The 17,008-nt window shown below is 39.5% G+C and overlaps 2 protein-coding genes across 2 annotated transcripts in view; one reads left to right on the top strand and one right to left on the bottom strand.

Annotated features, from left to right (window-relative positions):
- Window positions 1-17,008, bottom strand: part of LOC138969046 (origin recognition complex subunit 6-like) — a 591,738-nt gene that overhangs the window by 3,977 nt on the left and 570,753 nt on the right. The gene's annotated exons all lie outside the window — the stretch shown is intronic.
- Window positions 12,502-17,008, top strand: part of LOC138968985 (asc-type amino acid transporter 1-like) — a 48,953-nt gene continuing 44,446 nt past the window's right edge. The window contains exon 1 of the mRNA XM_070341672.1: window positions 12,502-12,781. Within this exon, the coding sequence (XP_070197773.1) occupies window positions 12,694-12,781 (88 nt within the window). The 5' untranslated portion in view covers window positions 12,502-12,693. The remainder of the gene's footprint in view (window positions 12,782-17,008) is intronic.

Raw genomic sequence — 17,008 nt, 5'->3', positions numbered from 1 at the left:
GACACTATTCAGTCTATCAGTACCAAATTTGGCAAGATGGTGTATGATGACAAGGCCCCAAAAAACATACATAGCATCTTGACCTTGCTTCAAGGTCAAGGTCGCAGGGGCCATAAATGTTGTCTAAAAAACAGCTATTTTTCACATTTTTCCCATTTTCTCTGAAGTTTTTGAGATTGAATACCTCACCTATATATGATATATAGGGCAAAGTAGGCCCCATCTTTTAATACCAGTTTGGTTTACCTTGCTTCAAGGTCAAGGTCACAGGAGCTCTTCAAAGTTGGATTGTATACATATTTTGAAGTGACCTTGACCCTGAACTATGGAAGATGACTGTTTCAAACTTAAAAATTATGTGGGGCACATGTTATGCTTTCATCATGAGACACATTTGGTCACATATGATCAAGGTCAAGGTCACTTTGACCCTTATGAAATGTGACCAAAATAAGGTAGTGAACCACTAAAAGTGACCATATCTCATGGTAGAAAGAGCCAATAAGCACCATTGTACTTCCTATGTCTTGAATTAACAGCTTTGTGTTGCATGACCTTGGATGACCTTGACCTTGGGTCAAGGTCACATGTATTTTGGTAGGAAAAATGTGTAAAGCAGTTCTTAGTGTATGATGTCATTGCTATGTAAAGGTCAAGGTCAAGCATGTGAGTCGTATGGGCTTTGCCCTTCTTGTGTTGTTGTATAATCTAACATCTGAAACGTTAAAAATTACGTAAAATTGGTGCGTTTTGTTCGAGTGGGATGGGTCGTTGAACTGTGTTGTTACAGCCCACAGTTATCAAAAGTGTTTTTGCTTTTTACAGTTAGTCAAGTTTTGACTAAATGTTTTAACATAGAGGGGGAATCGAGACGAGGGTCGTGGTGTACGTGTGTGTGTGTGTGAGTGTGTGTGTGGATGTGTGTGTGTGTAGAGCGATACAGAGTAAACTACTGGAGCAATCTTTATGAAATTTTACATGAGAGTTCCTGGGTGACGTGTTTTTTTCCCATTTTTTCGATAAATGTCTTTGATGACGTCATATCCGGCTTTTTGTAAAAGTTGAGGCTGCACTGTCAAACCCTTATTTTTCAATCAAATTGATTGAAATTTGTGTAAAGCAATCTTCGACGAAGGCCGGACTTTGGTATTGCATTTCAGCTTGATGGCTGAAAATTTAATAAATGACTTTGGTCATTAAAATCTGAAAATTGTAATTAAATTTTTGTTTCTAAAACGATCCAAATTTACGTTAATCTTATTCTTCATCATTTTCTGATTCCAAAAACATATAAATATGTTATATTCGGATTAAAAACAAGGTCTTAAAATTACAAATATACAAAATTATGATTAAATATAAACTTCCGAAATCGATTGAAAAACAATTTTATCTTATTCCTTCTCGGTTTCTGATTCCGAAAACATATAGATATATGTTATGTTTGGATTAAAAATCAAGCTCAGAAAGTTAAAACGAAGAGAGGTACAAAAAAGCGTATTTTGCAGCACAGCAAAACCACTACCGCGCTAAACAGGCTTGTCAGTTTCACTGCGTTTTGCACAAATGGTTGTGTCATCAACGAACTGCGTTTTGCACAAGCGGGGGACTACGGTCATTGTGAAAAAATGCAGTGCGTTCAGTTTCATTCTGTGAGCTCCACAGCTTGACTAAATGTAGTAGTTTCGCCTCACGCGACTTGTTGTAATGCGGTTGGTTTGGTGCGTTATACAATGCATCTCAGTGCTTTTTCAAGACTAAGCATTGATCCCTTTAAAACACAAGGATCATCATAGGCCATCATGACTTGTATCATTTTACATCGCATTCTAAGAAAGAGCAGAATTCTCACTATGCGCGCGGTACATTTCTGGAATCGCGTAGCGCAAAGTTGGAATTCCTACAATGGCGGCCATTGTTGGAATTCCAACAAAGCGCAGGTCATTTCCGGAAAAGCGCCGATGACGAGATGGGTCGCAACAACGCTGTTGGGTGCAAAGTAAAAATCCGGGGCAGAGTTGGAATAATCGGGATTTCCCGAAACCTCATTTGATTTCCAACAAAGCACCGCATTTCCGGAAACGAGCTGCCTCGTTCTAGAAATGGCAACCCTTCGACTGGCACAAAAAAGTATACCGTTTTCACAGGTCATGATTAAGGTATATGAAAAAGCAATGTCTTATACAGGGGAAGTCTTGAATTGGGGGGGGGGGGGGGGGTACAATGTGTCAATAACAATTCTCTCAGTGGCACTCAGTCAGCGCATGCAGCTAGCTAGTTGCTGCTGTCTCGATCTATTTTGAACACAATGATTTTGTTTTTTTCTCAGAGTAGAGTGTTAGTTTGTTACAACAGGCTGAAATCATCTTTAATTTGAATCAACATTTTGCAACAATCATGAATCAATCACCACATCAATATAGCGCACAGACTTGCACATTACGTTTCAAGAGCCTAGATTACCATGCAGTGACAATCTGGAGCCTACTCAGTAAAGGGACGTAATGCTGTTAGTAACAAGCCGGGGGAGTAACGATACGGGGGAGTAACGAGATGCTCCCGGTCGTCAGAAGGTCACTATTTAGATCTATTCAGACAAGACCCTATACACTCGCCCGGCGGAAGAAGTGTGTGTGTGTGTGTGTGTGTGTGTGTGTGTGTGTGTGTGTGTGTGAGTGGGTAAGGGGGGTGGGGGTGGGATAGCTTCCAGGGAAATGAAAGCTGAGAGTGAATATTTCCTTATGAAAAATACCCCCGTCTTATAAGAATACCTGTATTTGAAGTACAGTAGTGCAAAAAGAGTTTGGGAAACGTGCTTTAAACTACTACTACTACTACTAATAATAAAACATTCTTTTATAGCGCTGTTCATCGCCGGATGGCAGTCTCATGGCGCTTTACATTAGACATTAAAATTTAACATTTTACATAAAAAGTTTTCTCGTAAGAAATAACATACAAGCATTATTAAAAACAATTCATAGACAACGACCACTTATAGTTATATAAAATAATCTAGAAAAATTGTTTTTAAAAAGATGAAAAGATGAAAAAACTAGTGGAACTAAAGGCCCAAAATACAAAAAGCACCGTTTTTTTCCATGTAAACAATTCGACTCACCATCTCAGATCTGGCCGGGCTTTTTACCACGGGATAAGACCATCCCTCCATTTGGACACATACCAACAACCAGCAGCCTGGGTACTCTCAATTAATTTGTTAACGGACACAACAGGCGGATAATATCCATTTAAACTTGAAGCACTGTATGCTGGTTCCATTCATTCTGATAATCATCGGTTCACGGCTATTGCCAGTTTCTCTCTGACAGCATGCTTAATTATTGCGCGAATCTATCAAAACAAGAATATAGAGTTATCTCCCATATGTTTTTCGCGAGCACTGATCTAAATTTGAGATCAGTGTTCGCGAGACGAAAATGATTGCAGATTGGCCGACTTCGACAGTGATCTCCGTTCTGTTCTTCACCGTTATGATAAAGACATCGTTCTAAGGTCAAAACAAGTCGAAATTTTGAGACTTCTGTTGGAAGGAGACCGTGATATATGGTTGCATCACTCTCAACTGGTTACAGAAAAAATCGTCTGCTCCGACGCGCGCCAAAGCCAAAGTTGATTATCACGTGACACTTTAGAGTTGTTTTCACAGTAAATACATCCGCGAAAGATAGCTCGCTTGAAACTACATATCAATTCCTTTGTAATTTAAAAATTACACAACACCATGAAAAATTATTATCGACGATCGCGAATCTGCTTATATCCATAACACATTACGAAAAGCTCTAAATATGTAAAAGATCGATTTCCTCTCCAGAGAAGGAAAACCAAGGCATCCTGTCAGGGATAGAATGAGACCCGAAGGGAAGTAATTCATTTTTGACCTGAGTTCAGGATGGGTTCCATTGTGTTTAGAGAAATCTCCGTGTGGTAACAAAATCAGCTGACAGTTATAACAACTACTCTGGGTCGTCACAAGGCACGGTCACTTTTTAGACAAGACCCGACACGGATCCGGTGAAAGAGGCACAACATGACTTCAAGGAAAGTAACGCGGGGAGTGAATATTTTCTGGGAAAGAAGAACTCCCGCCCCTTGACAGCCAAAACAGCTACACTCGTCGTGGCGAGGTCACAAGACCGTACATAGGCCCGGTATAACAAATTCAGATTACTCCTGACTTCAGACTTTTGATTCGATATATACCCGGTCGAGACTGAAATGTTGTTTCCTGGTCAAATCAAAGAAATTCGATTTCTTCAAAAAAGTGCATCGAGTGGTTATGTCCCTTGAATGAGAAGGAAAGGATTTTAGGATAAAGCAAATTTCTACATTTAGATAAAAAATTTACGTTAAACGAATTTGACCACATGAATGTAAAGTACCTAAGGTCGATCATCAGTACTATGGAAGGGAGGGGGTCTTTTCAGTGTGGAGATTATACAAGATCACTGACAAGGTCGAATCAGCGGAAATCTGAAATCGGGAGTAATCTGAATTCGTTACACCGGCGTAGAAGGCATAATATGACTCCCAGGAAAGTTTCGCTTGGAGTGTACATTTCCTGGGTATGAACAAAGAAACTACAATCTAGCTCTCTTCTCTAGCTATAACAACAATAATTGTCCGTCACATGGTCATTATTTAGACAACACCCTACACACTGCCCTGACGGAGGAAGTGAACAACATTACTTCCAGAAAATTAATGCTGGGAGTCTACATTTTCTAGGACAGAAATACTCCCTCCTCCAATGAAAAGCAGCGTAAATGTCCTGGTGACTCTATTATGCGAGGGGGAGGGGGGTGTTGTCGTTCTTCCTGCAAAAATAACACTCTAAGTATGATTGAGACAACCTAAAACTTTCATTTTATTTTATTATTTTATTTTATTTTATCTTTTGTTGTGTGTGTGTGCTTTTGTACTTACAACTATACCGGGTACTTTCTGTTGGTTTGATGACCATTAGCGGCAAGGTACAGCGTCTCCAACTTCGCATGTTAGATTTTTTTTACCGGACACATAAGCTTAGCCACGAATACCACACTTTAAGATTACACACAAAAAAGAAGAAAAACAAAAACTTGAAACGAAAAAATAAAGGAAAATTTTAAGGAATGGCACGACAAAGTCCTTGCCAAGCATTTAAATTTATTTTTTTATTTTTTATTGACAGACACAATCACTGTGACTTCAGCGAAAGGACCAAAGGGCATACACGAAGAATAGAACTCAAGGCTATTGTTTTCCTTGTCAAAACTACTTAACTTTTAATCCTTGCCATAGTGCACTGGCAGTAAAAGTAAAATACATATAAGTCTGACTAATATAGCGTCGGTTTCAAGTGTTCATTGCCAATGATTTATGCAGCGCCAAGTGCATTTAATGCCGCTGTAAAACGCTGACGGGTTGCTGCTAGAAGACCGCATCACTCACGTCTTTAGTTACATCAGATACGCTCTTTTGGCAGAAAAACTTCCATAGTGTCACTGCACAATTTTCGACCAAGAGGAGTTATTAAAACACTCGGCGATCATGTTCTAGACACAGAACGTTTGAGAAAAAAACCAACTTGCACCGTCATGCATCGTTTTAGCACTTTGTATTTTTTCTTTTATTCTTCTTCTTTAACTCTTTTCTTTCGTTGTGTTTGAATAAAAGCATGCTGTCCTCTGAAAAATGTCCAGACTTTTTGTTTTGAATGTTGACCTAGCATGGTATATATACATTTCGGTAACACATTTTATGATAATTTTGTGCTTCGTGTTGATGTTGATGTATTTCCTGCCGTGCAAAGCGTTAATCATCACAGCGATTTAAAACCCCTATCGCAACTTTTTACAACAACACTGTGACTGACTGTAGGTGGTAACATATTGTACATGACTCCAGTAACATAGCTGGACCTATAACGCTGGTATCTGACCTGAGTCGAGTGCTGTTAAAATGGCTTGTATCTACAAACACATTATTCATACAAGTGAAAGCATAACAAATGCTTGAAAAAATACCTCTAAGAAGAGCAGTAGCATAGAATGACGTACGTGTGTATCTGTACCGTTAAAGATACCTTTTTCATTTTCATTACTTTGCTGTCCCATCGCTGGAAAATTCGGATCGGTTCCTCCCAATGAAAGCGGCTTTTTTCTTTATTTGGTGTTTAACGTCGTTTTCAACCACGAAGGTTATAATCGCGACGAGGGAAAGGGGGGAGATTGGATAGGGGAAAGGGGGGAGATGGGATAGAGCCACTTGTTAAGTGTTTCTTGTTCACAAAAGCACTAATCAAAAAATTGCTCCAGGGGCTTGCAACGTAGTACAATATATGACCTTACTGGGAGAATGCAAGTTTCCAGCACAAAGGACTAAACATTTCGTACATACTGCTTGACTAAAATCTTTACAAACATTGACTATATTCTATACAAGAACCACTTAACAAGGGTAATAAGTGAAGAATTTTATGGGTGAGAAAAGGAAAGTAAAAGGACTTTGGGGAGGCAGAAATAGAGAAGAAACAAGAAAAAGATCCTAATTAGGTTCACGGCATCGAGAGTGATGCGACCTTCTCTCAGAAATTAGTAGAGAAGGCTCCCCCATCCACCACCCGGGGGACGCGCCTCTACGCCAATTAGGGGGCGCGAGGAAAAGCGGCTAGCAGCATGCAACAGAGTCGCGCTGCCCAGGCATGTGTGCGTGTTGAGGTGTAATCAGCCACCCGCCCTTCTGGCAGAGTGACCGACGTCTTTTACGTGCCACAGTGGTGACACGGGGGTGGGACATAGATATCGTTTGTAAGTCTGCACATAAGGTTGACCCGTGACCGTACCGGCCCGGACTCGAACCCGTGACCCAAGGATCACAAGTGTTTAGTGCTCTACCAACTGAGCTACCGGGCCCCCGTCCTTCCCGTGAAAACGATCCAGTGCATCAATCAACACAGATCCGTTCAGGATTTTACACGGGGTGAGACGATTCTTCCACTTGGACAGGTACACAAAAAGAGGCAACATTCAAGAACAGTGTCCAAAATTACTCTCTCCGTCAACAGTCCGCAGTGTAGTTATGTCCCTTGAACATGAAAATAAAGTTTGCTACAAGTGGATCATCTACTTGTACGACGACGCACGTGCGAGTTTACAGAATAAATCGTGTTTCTTGGTCAAAATGACCGCTTTCCACGACTGAACTCCCCCACGGTTCTCCTCCGAGTCCTCGTCTGTAAAATTGGTTACCATGCAACGACTTCCTTGATTGTGGACACTGTTGTTGAAACTATATCCCACAAGTCAACAGCCTGGCTGCTTTACTGAGCAAAGTGGCAATCGTTTGCTGAATTCATTTCGCCGATTCACGTTATGTCAACAGAAGAAGTCCGGAAATAACTCGGGTTTGTATGGACTGTGAAAGAGTGAATGCAGTGCTTTTAAGTCCATGCGTTTCAGACACTTCACTCTCTAGTAGCTTGCCTATAATGTCACGTGGGAAAGTTTGCCTCAATAAAAGGAAGATTATTCACTATTTCACAACCCATGCAAACCCAACAGAGTTATTTCCGAACATCGTTTGTAACGACATTAATTCAACAAAATCATATTTGTGCATAGGACGCAGCTGCTAAGCTGTTGATATTCGGCGTGTGTTTAAGTGAGTTGAAGGAAGCTCAGTCTCATCCCGAGTAACAGTCCATTAGACAGATTTGAGGTTGAGCCAGTACCAGGATCGTTTTCGCGCGAAGGAGGGTATCTTTAAATTAGATGTGTTTCTTCAAACAAATTATTCACGAATATAAATGATAGCGTAACAAATGGTTGATGGCATAGCAAACAGTTAAAAAAAAAAAGTGTTGCACATCTGCCCTACAAAGAGTAGACCGATGCACCAAAACTCTTTCCTTCCTTCTTCTCCTTCTTCTTTTAATCTAGGCTACATTCTTGTTCTTCTTTCTTTCTTCTTTCCTTCCATTAACACCAGTCTCATCCCCTCGATTCAGTGCACCCCTTCCAAACAGTCACAGGTGTAAATCAGTCACACACTTGACAGATTGAGCTAGAGAGTGTCCACCCGCATTTACCTCTATGACAGGGTGGGATAGAATAACGTCTCGTTCAGATAGGGTTATCAGTGAGAGTGTCCACTGACGGCTGGCATCAAATCTGCTTTTTGGATACTGAAGAGTTCCCGACAAATGATTCTCTCCCCTGCCAGTCTCTTCTCATGATTTTGTGGTCACCATGGAGCAGAGCGAAGGTAAAGATTTTTATTTTGTATTTATAATAAGACTTTATTTCAACCATGTGCAATACACTAGGAAAATTGCAAGTTTGTCACTGTTGTTCATTTTGCTTTATTAACAATTTTTTTCTAAATTTATTCTGGTAGACTTGGAATCGTGAGGGAGGTGTGTGTGTGTGTGTGTGTGTGTGTGTGTGTGTGTGTGTGTGTGCGTGCGTGCGTGCGTGTGTGTGTGTGTGTGTGTGTGTGTGTAGCGATTCCCGGAAAAAAAACAATGAACAGATCTTCATAAAATTTTGATAATGTGTATTTATTTAGATGATATTCCCAAACGTTTTATTTATTTCTTTATTTTTTTTAATTTGATAAATGGCTTTGCTGACGTCCTATTCGTTTGCAAAAAAAAGTCCAGGCGGCACTGTTTTGTTGTTGTTGTTACGTTATTTCGTTAAGTTGAAGTCGCAGATAATTGACAAAACTTCCTTCTTGGTGTATTGACCTTCTGTGTCTGTAGTTTTGCTTAGGATTTAAGTTTTTGAATGTTAATATCTTTCATGATACGTTTTTGTCGTTCATCGGTTCCGTCACAAGCTATCGTCATGCGAAGAAATAGTTATTTGGCAATGTGTGATTTTATTAGTCTGACTTGAAATCAAAGTATTTGAACGGAAGACACAAATGTTGTTGTTGTAGGTTATTTATTTATCTTTTTTTTTATATATCTTATTTGATTATGTATCAATTTTTAAAAAAAATTTAAATCACCGCAAGCTAAATAAAAATTAAGATTGATTAACAAACCAGAAAATTAAACAAAATTACACAAGGGAAAAAAATAAAGATAGGGCAGAGGGGAAAAACGTATCGCCGTGAAGAGAAGAAAAAAAATAGAATACACCAAGAAAGACACGCAGAATCAAAATAATACACAAAGAAAGACACGGAGAAGAAAAGCATATGGAAACAAGTCGCGTAAGGCGAAATTACTACATTTAGTCAAGCTGTGGAACTCACAGAATGAAAATGAACGTAGTCCGCCTCAAGTGCAAAAGGCAGTGAAAGTGACGGGCCTGTTTGGCGCAGTAGCGATTGCGCTGTGCTTCATCTCTCTTCGTTTTAACTTTCTGAGCGTGTTTTTAATCCAAACATATCATATCTATATGTTTTTGGAATCAGGAACCGACAAGGAATAAGATGAAATAGTTTTTAAAACGATTTCGGAAATTTAATTTTGATCATAATTTTTATATTTTTAATTTTCAGAGCTTGTTTTTAATCCAAATATAACATATGTATATGTTTTTGGAATCAGAAAATGACGAAAAATAAGATGAAATTGTTTTTGGATCGTTTAATAAAAAATAATTTTAATTACAAGTTTCCGATTTTTAATGACCAAACTCACTCATTAGTTTTTAAGCCACCAAGCTGAAATGCAATATCAAACCCCGGCCTTCGTCGAAGATTGCTTTGCCAAAATTTCAATCAATTTAATGGAAAAATGAGGGTGTGACAGTGCCGCCTCAACTTTTACAAAAAGCCGGATATGACGTCATCAAAGGTATTTATTGAAAAAAAGAAAAAAGTGTCGTGGGATATCATACCCAGGAACTCTCATGTCAAATTTCATAAAGATCAGCCCAGTAGTTTAGTCTGAATCGCTCTACACACTCACACAGACAGACAGACAGACACACACACACACACACACACACACACATACACCACGACCCTCGTCTCGATTCCCCCCTCTATGTTAAAACATTTAGTCAAAACTTGACTAAATGTAAAAAGGAAACACAGATTTTTTCTTTGGTCCTCAAACCATAAGGTTATGTCATTCTCAAAGATGAGTAATTGCTGGCCGACAGACCTTTATGCGCGGTCGAAAAATAGTATGGCACACTACATTGGGTGTGCACGTTAAAGATCCCACAATTGACAAAAGGGTCTTTCCTGGCAAAAATGTATGGGCATAGATAACAAAAAATGGCCACCAAATACCCGTGTGACTTAGAATAATAGGCCGTGAAAAGTAAATGTTCGCCGTAATGGCTTGAGATTTACTGGCCGATGTGAATGCGTAATATTTTGTGTCAAAAATTCCATCTCACAAGGCAGAAATTAATATGTAAAGCGCTTAGAGAACGTCAAGCGCTATATAAATCTCCCATATAAATAAATAAATAAACAAGTCGCGTAAGGCAAAATTACAACATTTAGTCAAGCTGTCGAACTAACAGAATGAAACTGAACTCACTGCATTTTTAATCAATCAATCAATCAATCAATGACGCTTATATCGCGCATATTCCGTGGGTACAGTTCTAGGCGCTCTGCAGTGATGCCGTGTGAGATGAAATTTTATGCGGCCAGTAGATTGCAGCCATTTCGGCGCATATTTACCTTTCACGGCCTATTATTCCAAGTCACACGGGTATAGGTAGACAATTATTAACTGTGCCTAAGCAGTTTTGCCAGGAAAGACCCTTTTGTCAATCGTGGGATCTTTAACGTGCACACCCAATGTAGTGTACACGGGGGGAGGTTCGGACACCGAAGAGAGTCTGCACACAAAGTTGACTCTGAAATAAATTTCCGCCGAACCTGGGATCGAACTCACGCTGACAGCGGCCAACTGAATACAAATCCAGCGCGCTACCAACTGAGCTATATCCCCGCCCTTCGTCGAAGATTGCTTGGCCAAAATTTCAATCAATTTGATTGAAAAACGATGCGGGTGTGACAGTGCCGCCTCAACTTTTACAAAAAGCCGGATATGACGTCATCAAAGGTATTTATCAAAAACAAAAACAAAAATGTCCGGGGATATCATTCCCAGGAACTCTCATGTCAAATTTCATAAAGATCGGTCCAGTAGTTTGGTCTGAATCGCTCTACACACACACACACACGGACAGACAGACAGACACACACACACACACACACATACACCACGACCCTCGTCTCGATTCCCCCTCTACGTTAAAACATTTAGTCAAAACTTGACTAAATGTAAAAAAGCACAAGGTGACCTGACCCCCCCACCCCACACTCACACCCACACGTATGCTATCGCGAACGCTCATACGTTACTTAATCTTAAAAACATGTTTTTAATTACTTTTTAGTGGAGGCTTTGAACACAACAGACGTACATGCATGACTCATGACTCATGGAAGTTATCAAAACTTGTCGTGTCTAACGAGTTTTTTTCCAACATCTTTTAATCATCTCTTGTATGTCTTGTTTCTGTTTATATTTTTACCTCATGTACAGCTGTGATTGTCTGCATCCGTACTTCTTTCTCTGGAAAGAATTTTACTTGCACATTTATACGTATACCTTAACAATCGCAGTTTTATGCATTTATAAGTCCATAGAATACTGTACGGTAGAGTGGAGTGTATGGTTAGGGGCGAGATGACAATAGGGGTGCATAATCTATTTTTTCTTGACTGACACACTATTGGGTGATAGATTCACACTTTATCACAAACAGGTCATGTCGGTCTCGCTGTCCAAAACAATAATACCCCTTTCAACATCCTAGTGCTACCGAGTCGTGGAAACCTTTATCCGTGGGAGAAAAACATATGTTTGTCATATCATAAAATGGGGCCGGGTCCCCTCGTTTTACAAATCTTAAACTCGTCAACATGCTCTAGAAGACTTATATTTGTTGTGCGTATCTCGTCTGGATAAATTTCCTGGCAACTTGAGTAAAGATACCTTCCTACTTGTGTAAATGATCGTGTAATTTTCCACATATCTTTCCAGGGTTTTACATGAGATAAGTGCCTTCTTTCGTGTTCTCCTTCATTTTGTTTGTCCCATCGCTAGAAAATTCGGGTCGCTTCCTCCCATTGCAAAGCTAGCAGCAACAGAGTCGCGCTACCCAGGTGTAATCAGCCACCTGCTTTTCTGGCAAATGACCGAGAACTTTCACGATCCACATTGGTGAGACGAGGGTAGGACATGGATACCGTCTCTGAGTCTGCACTGTAAACGCCTGTACGGATCTGTGTTGCTTTTCAAGACAAGTCAAATCAAAACAAGACAAGACAAGAGAAGACAAGACAAGACAAGACAAGACAAGACAAGACAAGACAAGACAAGACAGACAAACTACAAGAAACACAATTAACGACGGTAATAGATAAGAAAGTTTGCGTGCTTTATTTACGTCCAGCCCTCACCCTACATAGGGTCAACTAAAACAGAAAGACCACTAGTCTTGCAAACAATTAAGAATAGTAACACGACAATGGAAGTAGGTAGGCATCTTTAAAAGGCAGCAGAGTGCACTATTGCCTAAAAGCAACGTCCTATAGTTTATCAAGCCATACATGATCTTGTCTGGTGAAGTGGAGTGGAGTACCGCAGTTGCCTTGCTCTAACCGCACGTAACTTGAAAGAGACGTGCGGATAACGTCATGACCACAAACAGCATAGAGACCGAGGATTCTGTACCACAGCCAGAAGCACAGCCACAGCCACAGCCAACTGATGAAGATGAGGAAGGTAGGAAGATTAAAAAGCTTGATGCACTCTTATGTGTGTAACTGAAAAGGTGTCTTCTTTTCTTGTCATATAAATGCGCAGTTACGGTTTTGTTTACTTTTGGTGTTGGTGTATTCGCTTCATGCATATTGCAAGTATAAGAACAAAATAAGAATCAAAACAAAACAAGACAAAAAACCTAATTTGTATACTACGTATGCATCACAATTCAATGCAATGCAATGCAACATAATACACTACAACACGATGGAATACAGGATAGTATTATACAAAAGAATATAATATACCATAGAATAGAATACAATAGAATACAATACAATACAATGCAATGCAATGCAATACAACACAATAAAAATAAAAAAAACAATACAATGCCATACAATACAATGCCATACAACGCAAAGCAATATACTACAATACGATACGATACGATGCAACATGATACAATATACATTGTATAACTACACACTACAGTACATGTACAATACAATTCGATACAGTGCAGTAAAAGCACCTCGACACACCATACAGTCTGTTACAGCGAAGAAGCAACATTAACTTTTTTCCAACAAATTAAAAAATTGGTATATATATATATAGTCAACAAAAACAACAAGAAAACACTAAAACAAAATAAACAAACGAGCAATCAAACAAGCATTAAAAGAGCACACACCAAATAACATACACAAGGTCGACACAACTGTCCATGTTAAAGAGTGCTCTTATCCCAGATAAACGCCTGGACTATGGTGATAAACAAGATGGTCTACTTGGGAAGAAGGAATCTCTAAAGTAATAGAAATGAAACGTACTCTGGACAACACGCACTTTTTGCACGTTAGCTCTTATGAACCGTCATACAATCAGCTGAACGCATTTTTTTCATAAACAGTTGAACCCACCTTTTAAGGCTTAAAAAAAAGTCTGAGAAATCAGGTCTTAAAAAGGATGGATTCTTAAAATTGTAAAATTACAGAGGTTATGTACAAAAACTATTAGAAAACAGGGCTTTAAAATTGAAGGTGTCTGTTTTTCAAAGGGGTATTTCACTGTAATCCATGACGAATGGTGAGTCGTATAAGCATTTGCTTTTCTTGTTCTAAGGTATGATGACAAGTCACATACAGAGAGATGTAATTACGATTGTCTCGAAAAAGGTGTTCAAGGTACAAGTCCTCCAGAAAGTCCTCCCGGTCACACCTTTTTATGAAATCCAGCGGGGGATATGATTATGGTTGTCAACTTATGTGCTTTCTTGAAAGGAATTAAAACTACATTCCTTCTTCGTATGGCATGGCTTGTTTTTCTGACCCACATCAAGAATGATGAAATGCTCTGAAGATTTATATTTCCTTAAAAGCCCAAACCGCCTCGTGAAAACCGCCTCGCTGTCTTAGATCTGGCCAGGCTGTTAACATGGGATAGGACAATTCCTCCATTTGGAGCACATACCAACAATCAAGTATTCATTTTCCCGAGCTTACTTTTCCTACTCGCATCAATGTGTCAATCAATATCAGTCAATCAATATGAGGCTTATATCGCTCGTATTCCGTGGGTACAGTTCTAAGCGCAGGGATTTAAAAAAAAATGTTTTTAATGCAATTTATATCGCGCACATATTCAAGGCGCAGGGATTTATTTATGCCGTGTGAGATGGAATTTTTTTACACAATACATCACGCATTCACATCGGCCAGCAGATCGCAGCCATTTCGGCGCATATCCTACTTTTCACGGCCTATTATTCCAAGTCACACGGGTATTTTGGTGGACATTTATATCTAGATGCCTATACAATTTTGCCAGGAAAGACCCTCTTGTCAATCGTGGGATCTTTAACGTGCACACCCCAATGTAGTGTACACGAAGGGACCTCGGTTTTTCGTCTCATCCGAAAGACTAGCACTTGAACCCACCACCTAGGTTAGGAAAGGGGGGGGAGAAAATAGCTAACGCCCTGACCCAGGGTCGAACTCGCAACCTCTCGCTTCCGAGCGCAAGTGCGTTACCACTCGGCCACCCAGTCCATGTGTGAAGAAATGCAACGTAAAATATGATTGCAGTGGTCGCTTTTCTGGATTGTTAATTTCACTGCCTTTGCCACGAGCGGTGGGCAGGCGATGCTACGAGTGTACGGTCTTGCGGAAAAAATGCAATGCGTTTAGTTTCATTCTGTGAGTTCGACTGAGCTTGACTAAATGTTGTATTTTCGCCTTACACGACTTGTTTTTAATTTAAAAACACGCTGAAATGCAGAAGACAGTTTTTTTTAGTGCAATATCTCTTTCTCACACAAAAGATCACTTAATAAATCTGTCAACTTTTCATAAAGTAGTGAGTTGCCCGCCAAATATATAATCTCAAAACTCACAGCAACTGATGTGAAACACAAAGAAAGACGTAATGACAATTATCACTGGTAATTTAAAAATAAGTAATGTATACATGTATATACATATTTTATTAAGTAAATAGTGTGTTATATATACGTCCGGCTAACCTCTCCCCCCCCCCTCCTGGAACCACGCAACAAGCGGCCTTGTATTTAAATCCCATCCAGCTTTACTTAATACAGGCGCTGTCAAGGTCAGAGTAATACTAGTACCCTTACAAAAAGATATCACATCTAAAGTTCTTTGATCTTTGCTGATCGAGTTTTAACCCCAGGAGCGTGGCTGAGAAATAACGTTTTCTCTGATTTTGTTTGTTAGTATGTCTTTCAAAAGAAAAAGGTCGTGTATGCAGTGTCTTTTCCATATGATGTTTCTATTCTTTCGATGACATGCAGACCGGAGCTCTTTATGCCCTGTGATGTCTCCACTTGTAATTCTCACTGAGCTATATTTGCCTCAACTTCAAAGTAAAGAACTGTCCCTAATAGCCCCCAATTGGTCAATGTATCACACATAAAAGCCTGGACGAATCTATGTTGATTTACAAGATGGCCTACACATAGGAAGAAAGGTATCTTTAATCGTTACGCTCTTTGACACATGTTTGTTTAGTAATTGTCTCAAGTCAAGTAGTAGGGCCATTCTCTTCACTGAGAAAAAATAAAGTTGAATGCCCGGAGAGACAACGACACATTGTTTTTAATACATCTTCCTCACTGTGTTGATCATGCAGAACATCACAGATGTCTTCAGGCGTTTACATGGGTAACGAATGAAATAACTTCAAGACACATATGACAAAGGGGGACAAATGAATCAATAAATGAAGGAAGTAACAAGTGAGGAAGGAAAAAATGAAAAAATGAATGAATGAATGAATGAAGGAAGGAATAAAACAAGGAAATAAGAAAGACAGGAAGAAAGGAAGGAAGAAAGGAAATAAGGAAGGCAGGAAGAAAAGTAGAAAGAGTCAGCAAAAACTATGCAAAACCAGTCTCCTAGCACATGAAAGAATAAGAAGCATTGAAATGGAAAAACACACACGAATTTTGTCGTTAAAGAATGATTAGACTACAGAGACATTTAGACCCCCAAACTGACCTCAATATTGTCAATGTTTTATTTTATTTTTTTACCTATAGTATTAAAGCCCATAGAAATGTCTCACGAAATGAATATATTCCATTCAGTATTGTGTACCTGCACTGTAAACTGAAGTGTTCCACTTTTGAACAACATTTTTGTGAGAAGCGTGTACATACTAACGTGGACCACTTCAGTTTAGAGTGTACTAAATCCCACACAAGTCAATATGCGATTCCGGAGTCAGTAAGCGTCAATTGCTTATCTTACTGGTCGAACAGATTGGCTGATCCTAAACGTTACAGAATCGTCCAAATATCTCTTTGATAGTGTCTTGAGTGTGGGAAGTGACATTCTGTAGAAGCAGATCCATGTCTCGTAGATTAGACTGTGTACAGAGCAATCTCTTGGAGATAAAACTTTGTGTGTGGTTTTGGGTTTGATTCTTGACATTCCGCGCATATTTCTGACATTCCTTGTAACCACGACTCTGACCTTGTACGGTTATACTAACCGCTAGGTCATCTTCCGTGGACAAGTCTCGCATATGTCGCATTGTTTTGCGACACAACAAATTGCGACAGAACTTACCAAAAGATGTGACAACAAAACGGCACAGAGACAAAAGCAAGAGTGTGACACATCTCTTACCCAGGATGTAAGTGCATTTAACATAATTATGTCAATCGGGAATGAAAAAGTGCAGCGTTTGTGGATTCGCTCATATCACTGAGTCTACTCAGGG

The sequence above is a fragment of the Littorina saxatilis genome, linkage group LG1 (genome assembly GCF_037325665.1).
Source record: "Littorina saxatilis isolate snail1 linkage group LG1, US_GU_Lsax_2.0, whole genome shotgun sequence".
NCBI classification, from domain to species: domain Eukaryota; kingdom Metazoa; phylum Mollusca; class Gastropoda; order Littorinimorpha; family Littorinidae; genus Littorina; species Littorina saxatilis.
This window is presented reverse-complemented; position numbering and strand designations above follow the sequence as displayed.